This window comes from Geospiza fortis, unplaced genomic scaffold, assembly GCF_000277835.1.
Source record: "Geospiza fortis unplaced genomic scaffold, GeoFor_1.0 scaffold40, whole genome shotgun sequence".
In the NCBI taxonomy this organism is placed as follows: domain Eukaryota; kingdom Metazoa; phylum Chordata; class Aves; order Passeriformes; family Thraupidae; genus Geospiza; species Geospiza fortis.
Window position 1 is genome coordinate 23,976,618 of NW_005054297.1, and position 8,211 is coordinate 23,984,828.

At 41.1% G+C, this 8,211-nt stretch overlaps 1 protein-coding gene across 1 annotated transcript in view; it reads left to right on the forward strand.

Moving 5' to 3' along the window:
* Positions 1 to 8,211, forward strand: part of LOC102034041 (histone PARylation factor 1) — a 9,937-nt gene that overhangs the window by 339 nt on the left and 1,387 nt on the right. Inside the window, exons 2-8 of the mRNA XM_031066778.1 lie at positions 819 to 978; positions 2,871 to 3,057; positions 3,549 to 3,647; positions 4,683 to 4,833; positions 5,553 to 5,640; positions 6,236 to 6,408; positions 8,189 to 8,203. Of these exons, the coding sequence (XP_030922638.1) occupies positions 819 to 978; positions 2,871 to 3,057; positions 3,549 to 3,647; positions 4,683 to 4,833; positions 5,553 to 5,640; positions 6,236 to 6,408; positions 8,189 to 8,203 (873 nt within the window). The remainder of the gene's footprint in view (positions 1 to 818; positions 979 to 2,870; positions 3,058 to 3,548; positions 3,648 to 4,682; positions 4,834 to 5,552; positions 5,641 to 6,235; positions 6,409 to 8,188; positions 8,204 to 8,211) is intronic.

Below are 8,211 nucleotides of genomic sequence, written 5' to 3' on the forward strand. Positions count from 1 at the left end.
CGGGCCCGCCGGCCGCCGCATCATCCCGGCGGGACCGCGCTGCGACCGGCTTACCCGGCAGCGGCCCTGCTTCAGAGATACTCTCTTAATCAACAAGCTTGCTTTCTTCTTCTTATTTATTTTATTTTTTATGTTCTTTCAAATGTGAGTTAGCGATTCCTAACCTATTCATGGAGACTTATGTGGGAATGCGGTGGTTGAGGCTACTGCCCCAGTAGAGTGTGCCCGTGGATCATTTCCTAGCCTGCTTCAGCTCACGTTACATAATTTTTAAAAGCAACTTCACCTCTAAGCTGCTTCTGAAATGCTGCACTGAAAACTGCAGTAGTTGTGATATTGCATAGCACAGTAGTTAAAATAGTGGAGACCAGAGGAGTTTTGCTATATTATTTGATTTGACAAAATAGTATTCCTACTTTGAACTGTTTTTAAAACACACAAACATATTGTATGCTGTCTGCAGTGTGATTGGAAATGGTCATTTTAGAACAATGTAGAATTAAAGTTTAGGATTGCTTGCTCCTTTGCTTAATTAACTAACAGAAGTGCTTCTGTTGATTATATTGACCCATTAATATCAAAGTAGCAGTTTGCTACTGCAGACATGTTTAGTACATATGTCAGACTGTGCCTTTAATGGGTTCTGTCCAAAACAGATGTTCTAGGCTGTATATATACTGTTTTAACTAACAAACATGTCCTAATGGATCTAATCCTTGTTCTTCCATTAGTATAAAAGCTTTGTCGACTCCTTTGGTAGAGCCGAGAGAAAGCAACTAAATTAACTTTTGGGTTGGTTTTTTTTTTTCAATCTACAGAGTGAGAAAAATGGAGCTGTCAAGAAGAGAAGATCGCACCAGGCAGATATTCCTGATAGTCTTTGCCAAGAAGCAGAAACATGCTATCGGCTTAGGCTGCCTGAGGACTTCTACCAGTTTTGGAAGTTTTGTGAGGAGCTAGATCCTGAGAAACCAAGTGGTGAGGTTTTAAATTTTGCCTCTTCTAACTTTCATTCCTGAAACCAGGCAAACTGGAGTTGGTCACATGCATTTTAGTGAAGCTTCAGCTTCCCACTTGAGATGCAGGATATTTACATGAGTGTAAACTAGAACACTGGTTATAAATCACAAAGATGTACACTTCAAGCTTTCTAAAATGCAACTACTGAAGTTGTGCAATGCAATGTGTTCTTAGTCTGCCTTTCTTGCAGGTGCATTTAAAATGTTTAGTATGGAGCTCAAGTTTCCTCATGTATCATGGTTTAATCCCAGTCACCAACTAAGCACCACACAGGCACTTGCTCACTCCCCCTTGGTGAGAGAGAATTGAAAGGGTGAAGGTGAGAAAACATGGGTTGAGCTGAAGACAGTTTAATAGGGAAAGCAAAAGTCACAAGCAAAGCAAAACAAGGGATTAATTCACCACCCCCTGTGTTCAGGCAGGTATTCAGCCATCTCCAAGAAAGCAGGTCTTTGTCATGCTGAGCATGATGCCATATGCTGTGGAATATCCCTTTGGTCCCTTGGGATCAGCTGTCCCGGCTGCATTGCCTCTCAGCTTCTTGTGCACCCACAGCCTCCTCGCTGGTGGGATGAGAGGTTGAAAAGACTTTTACTCAGTGTAAGCACTACTAAAGCTGGATTTCAACCTTTGCAGGTTTATTATATAACAGAATGTGGCATCCCTGTGTGCTCTAGAAATGATCATGTCTTTCAAGAGTCAGAATGGTTTGGGTTGGAAGGGACCTTTAAAGGTGATCTAGTTGAACCCCCTGCACTGAGCATGGACATCTTCAACAGAGCCAGGTTGCTCAGAGCTGGGTCCAGCCCAGCCTTAAATATTTTGAGGTCATCTACTCTGTCTCTGGGCACCCTGTTCCCTTGTTTCACTGCCTGTATCATAACACTTTGTTTTTCTTGTATTTAGTCTGAATCTACCGTGTTTTAGTTAAGAACCATTACCCTTTGTCCTCTTGCTACAGGCCCTGCTAAAATGTTTGTCCTTACCTTCAATACCTAAAATACTGAAAGGCTGCAGTCAGGTCCCTGGAGCCTTTTGTTCTCCAAACTGAACAACCAAAGCCCTCTCAGCCCATCTTTATAGGAGAGGTGCTTTAGGCCTCTGATCATCTTCATGACCCTGTTCTGGACCCACTCCAGCTGGTCAATGATCTCGCTGTGCTGACAACCCTGGAGCTGGATGCAGCACTGCAGCTGGGGTCTGAGCAGAGCAGAGGGGCAGAATCCCCTTCCTAGTCCTGCTGGCCACACTGCTTTGGATGCAGCCCAGGACATGTTTGGCTTTCTGGGCTGGGGGTGCCTGTGGCTGGCTGATGTCCAGCCTTTCACCCACCAGCACCCCCACGTCCTTCTGGGCAGGGCTGCTTGCCGTCTGTTCATCCCCAGCCTGTGTTGATACCGGGGGTTGCCCTGACCCAGGTGCAGAACTTTACAAGACCACTTGGTCTTGTTAAACCTGAAGAGATTCCCATGGGCCCAGTTCTTGAGGTTGTCCAGGTCCCTTGGGATGGCATCCCATCCTTCAGGAGTGTCATCTGCAGAGTTGCTGAAGTTTGCTGATCCAGTCTTGTGTAATTGATAAAGATGAATATTAACCAATACTGGTCCCAGTACAGGGCCCTGAGGGAGACCGACATCACCGATCTCTATCCTGACACTGGACTGTGGCTGGATGGCTACTTTTTGTTAAAATATAATAACTCTTCAATGAAAACTATCTGGACAAAACAATTCTTAGCTTTCCTTGTCTAGTGAATAGTGTTTGACTGAATTTATGGGAACTTTCAATACCTGAGCAACACGGGAACTTCGTAGTCTAGATGTGCACCTGATTCACGGTTTGCTTTTCAGATGCACTTGTGTCAAGTGTTGGACTTAAGCTGGTTGGACCATATGATATTCTTGCTGGAAAACACAAAAAAGCAAAATCAACAGATGTGAACTTCAGTCTTCATTGGAGATTCTTCTATGATCCCCCAGAATTTCAGACTATACTTGTTGGGGATAGCAGAACACAGTACCACATGGGATATTTCAGGTATTTTATTTCCTGTGTGCTCTTGTTCCACTACAACTATGCATAGCTTTTGTCCTCTTTTTTCTTGAAACATAACTTGTGTGCTGTCACCAAGCAAAAATCTTTCTTTTTTGTGGTAGGACATTAACATGTGGCTTTATCTTTTTATTAAAAAAGTTCGCAGGAACAAGACTTGAAGACTAGATTTAAATATTTATTAATCCACCTCCTCCAGCCATCCAGAGCACCTTCACTCACTAATCTTTAACTTTTGCCGTGATACTGAGAAGAAAATCAAGTTACCAAAAGGAAATGTGTATTCTCTCTGCATGTGTGGATGCAAGCCCTTTTCAAGGCTTGCTGTAAGATTTTAGAGCTTTAGATCTAAGGGCATTTCTTGGTGGGGTTCTGAAGGGGATTGGCAACATAGTGAGGAGGCAAATTTAGTTTTACTTTGAAATAGGAGAAATGGACACAGCTTGACTATTTTTTGTGTGCTTTTTCATCAATAGGGATGTGCCAGATGAGCTGCCAGTGTGGGTTGGTGCAAATGAAGCGAAGAAGGGTTGTGTGATTTCACAAGTTGGTGATAATGTCTTTGCTGCAGTCAAGTAAGGTTCATATTTACTTTTATTTACAAAGAACAGAATAGAGAGAAATTGTTAATTGGGAGGTGGGATGTGGAATAATGAAGAAAACTTATTATATGTCTTTCTTAAGAAACCCTCACTTATTTTCTGCCCCTTTTTGCAAGTTTTAAGATTCCCTCTAAAGCCTTTGTAGGCTTTTTAACAAAGTTTTCCTTTCAAAACTAAAATAAGCAAGTGTTAATTACGTCATTCCTTAAATATATTGGCTGAGACATCCAGTGGATATTTTTTCCAATTTAGAGGCTATGTTAAAATAATTTTATAAGTAGAGAAAGGGCATCTCAAACAACGGTGAAGGAAATCTGAGTATCATAGTAGATAATGGCATCTGTTTCTTGTTCTTGTCTACATAAAAATACATTATTTTTGTATATAACTAATATCTACAAGAAGTACCATTTCTGCCCTGTGGCAGGATAACACTGATGTGGATACGTAGTTCAGTCTGATTCATGGAACTTTACATGTTCCTGTGTCAGGAAGGTAAACAACTGATGTCATCCCTGCTGGTTAAAAATGGAAAGCTCTCTAAGAACAGGCACGTGTCAGTCAGTGAAAGCAGACTGAAGAATGGCTTCTGCAAAAGAACCCTTGTGCACTGCAGAGTTAAACGAGGACATGTGTTTTGAAAGTACCATGGGGAAGCTCATAAATATGTATTTTTGTGCATGACTTGGATGACAAATGGTGTATATGGCACAGAAACAGCAAACTGAATTCTTAAGATAGAAAGATGAACAGTTACTGAGGCTGGGAGAACCTTCAGCACCTGCAGGTTGCATAAGCTAGATTGTAATGCAGGTACAGATAAGAAAAGCCCAAGTACTAGGTGTGCCAAACTATTTTCTTGCCTCTTCTTAGGAGGCTTGCATTTTCAAGTCTCTTGTTTAAATAAACACAGGACTGCTAATCTTTGTTATTAAGATCTAGAGGTTTAGTGTTTAAAAGGCTATTAATTTTTGTTTTGTTTTCTTGACATGTTTCATCTGTTTGCAGATTATTTTTGTCAAAAAAACTTAAGGAAGTGGCTGATAAAAAGAAAAATGCTGTTTTGAAAGACATAGATGAAAAGCTAACAAGAACAGCAAAAGAACTGGGTTATTCTCTGGAACAAAAAACCCTGAAGATGAAACAGAGAGATAAGAAAGTATGACTTTCCTCATCTACTGGCGAGAACTAAGTTCTGTTTAATTTTTTTCATTTACTTCCTGTTTGTGTTTTTCCATCCTTCCAGTCAGTAAGTATGCTACATTAGGAATTTTCCAAGATAATCAGCTCTCTATAAAACTTCAAAAGAGGGAAGATTACTACAAGTGTGTTCCAAATAATAGGATTTAATAAAAACGCTTTACTCTTGTAAATCATAGTTTGGCATTCAATTAAAAACGAAATAAGAACAAACCACCACAAAAAAACCTCAGTAAGCACAGTAGTCTAAAAACTGGAACAAATAGAGGCCATGGAGAAAACTGCTTTAAATGGAAGATTGTTCTAAATAGTTGGGTTGGATCTGTTAAAAACGGGACCATTAAGGATGATATACATGATAATAACAGATTTTTTTGCATACCTGTTAAAAATAATTTATGGTAGGGGACTAAACAAATGCAGTACAGTGCAACACAAGTGACTACAAGGGTTCCTGGAATTCAGAATGTCACTGAAATGGCATTTCCAGTTATTTCAAACTTCAATACTTGAAATTAACTGCAATATAATTTGAAACTAAGTTGATGTCCTGGAGCCAGGACACCATGTTAGGTTTGACCACCAGCAGTCAACTGTTAGTGTTTAATGAGATGAGTTATTTTTAGGTCACAGTACTGTCTCATGGTGCTATGTTCCATTTTCTGGCTCTCTGTTCAGGTGGTGACCAAAGCATTTCATGGAGCAGGCCTAGTTGTTCCTGTAGACAAAAATGATGTTGGATACAGAGAACTTCCTGAAACAAATGGTAAACGTCTCATTTACTGTATCCCTCGGCTTTTTTGGAGTAAACAACCCTCAGTAAAAAACAAACTGCATTCATGTTTTCTACTTAAAAAATTTGACTGATGGGAGTAAAATGTAGAAGTCCTAACCATTACACTTGACCTCAATGTATTGTCTTTAAAAGAACCGGGTGAGACTCAATGAAACATGCTAAATCTGAGAAAAGAATGCCTGAAGTAGTAGTTTAGATGATCTTTTCTTTTGAATTGTCAGAGCCATGCAGGAAGTAGATCAAAAAGCTGATCTACATTCAGGGATGTGTGGGCTTATTTCTTCTCCACCACCTTCTTCCAGTGTCATTTTAACCAGAATCAGTTCCTTGATGAAATTTCATCACGCAAGTGCTTGTCTCCCTTTGTGAGGAGCTGAGAGGGATGGGCATGGGGCAAGAATGAGCTTCCAAGGAAAGGGGAAGCTTCACCAGCAGTTCAGGGTGTGCCCACTTACCTTGTGTGTAAGCATGACACACGGGTATAGTTCTGCCACAGAATACTTCTGTGCAATATTAGATTTCTTTATTTAAACATCTAAATATCTGCTTTTGGTTTTTTTTGCAGCTAATCTTAAAAAAATTTGCAAGGCCATTGTTGATGCTCCGACTGATGAGGAGAGAGTGAAGGCCTTTGCACCCATTCAGGAAATGCTGACCTTTGTTCAGTTTGCTAATGATGAATGTGATTATGGAATGGGGTATGAGCTGGGCATGGACCTGTTTTGCTATGGATCACATGTGAGTATTACAACAATCAAACTTCACAAAATTAATGCATAATTTTATACACGGGCTAGAATTTGTTCTGCTGTAGATTAATTATCCCTAGGAAACTAGAAATCTACAAGAATATTCTTAATTCATGAAGACTGTTAAAAAGTCACACAACATCATTTCACATTGAATTTAAAATTGTGTGTATGAGAGCCCAATCCTGCAATCCAGAAGCAGAGTGTGAAGTGCCTGGTCCAAATACACTGAACAGCTGGAGTCCCCTGTCCCCAGCTACTTGTATAGGCACCCGTATTCAACCTGATCAGGAAACAGCCTGATGCTTGTAGTAACCCCAGCTAGAAAAATGTGAACCCAGGTGAGCTTGCCTGACTGTACTGCATAGGGCACCTCCCACCTGGAGCCTCCTCCCTAGTTCTCTGCTAACAGGAAACATTGTCAATGAGGGGATTGAATTAATAGCACTTGTTGCACATAAAAATTATATTGATGATTTTTGTTCTGTATTAGCTACTGGCCTGCTGATGAAAAGGGTCATGGCTGTAATTAGTCAATGGCTAGAAAATAACACATGACATTTCAACATCAGCCTAATATGAATGGATCATCATAGAAACACCCCTGCAAAACAGCTGCTTCTAGCAAAACTAGTATTGGCTAAGTGATGCTCCAGAGTATCATGGGAAATACAAGTTTTTCAGTACTAAATGTAGGCCCAAAAGAGCTGTGATATTGTTAAAATACTTAGCCATTGAAATGTATGGAAGCTGACTGCTCTTGCCATAGACTGTTAAAATTCTAATGTGTTTCTTAGACTTCATGCCCTGCTCTCTAAAGTTCCATACAGCATCTGAAAATGTGTGCTATTTTTCTTCGATATCCTGCTCATTTAGAGCCCTTCTGTCAGACTAGGCTGCTTCAGCTGCTTAAATCCTTTCTACTTGAAAGGCTGTGAAGCAAACAGTTCCTCCCATTTTTCCGAGTAGATGGAGGCAAATACTCATCTTCCAAGCTTTGTGTTTCTCAGCACATGAGCCTAACCACTGACAAAGTCCTGCAGTGAAAAATTGTGTTTACAGTACTGTCTTGTGTCTTGTCTGTTTTACACTGCAGCTTGGAACACCTATAACTTTTCAGCTCTTTTCTAGAATTAGAAAGCCTCATCTTCTAGTTTAGTAAATAGAAGAAACAGTGGCTTCACCCATGTTTTGCTCAGTTAGGTCCCTGCCTTTCTTGTAACTCCTACCTGGAGCTGTTTTCCAGTTCTGACCAGAGCCTTCCTGGCCATTTGCTCACAGAGCCAGAGAAACACTGACACTTTATCTGTAGCCCAAGACACAGAAAAGAACTTGATTTGTCCCCTTTGTTTGAGAGGTACAGTGGACTTACAAGTACAATAATGATTGCAAATGCTAAATATGCTCTGATGTTTATACTTTTGAAATTCTTAAATGGTTACTGTAAGTACCACTGTAATCTGCTCAAACTGTGGGGTGGGATGAGATGTGGGACTGTGACAGGATAGGGGACTTCACCTGCAGGCTCCAGTTTGGGATGCTGTAGTGAGTGGGATTATCATCTGCTCGATTTCTCTCTCATTGCGGCAGCTCGGACACCCCGCCAGCCCGTGCTGTGGCCAGGTGTAGCATGAGAATGTGCTCAGGCATTTTGGGAGGGGTGGAAGGGCGCAGTGTGAATGGGGCAGAGCCAGGAGCTGGGGCTGCCTCCGGAATTAACCAAGCCACTGAGGCCGAGGGCGGGTCTTGTTTTCGCTTCTCCCCTGCAGTACTTCCACAAGACGGTGGGGGA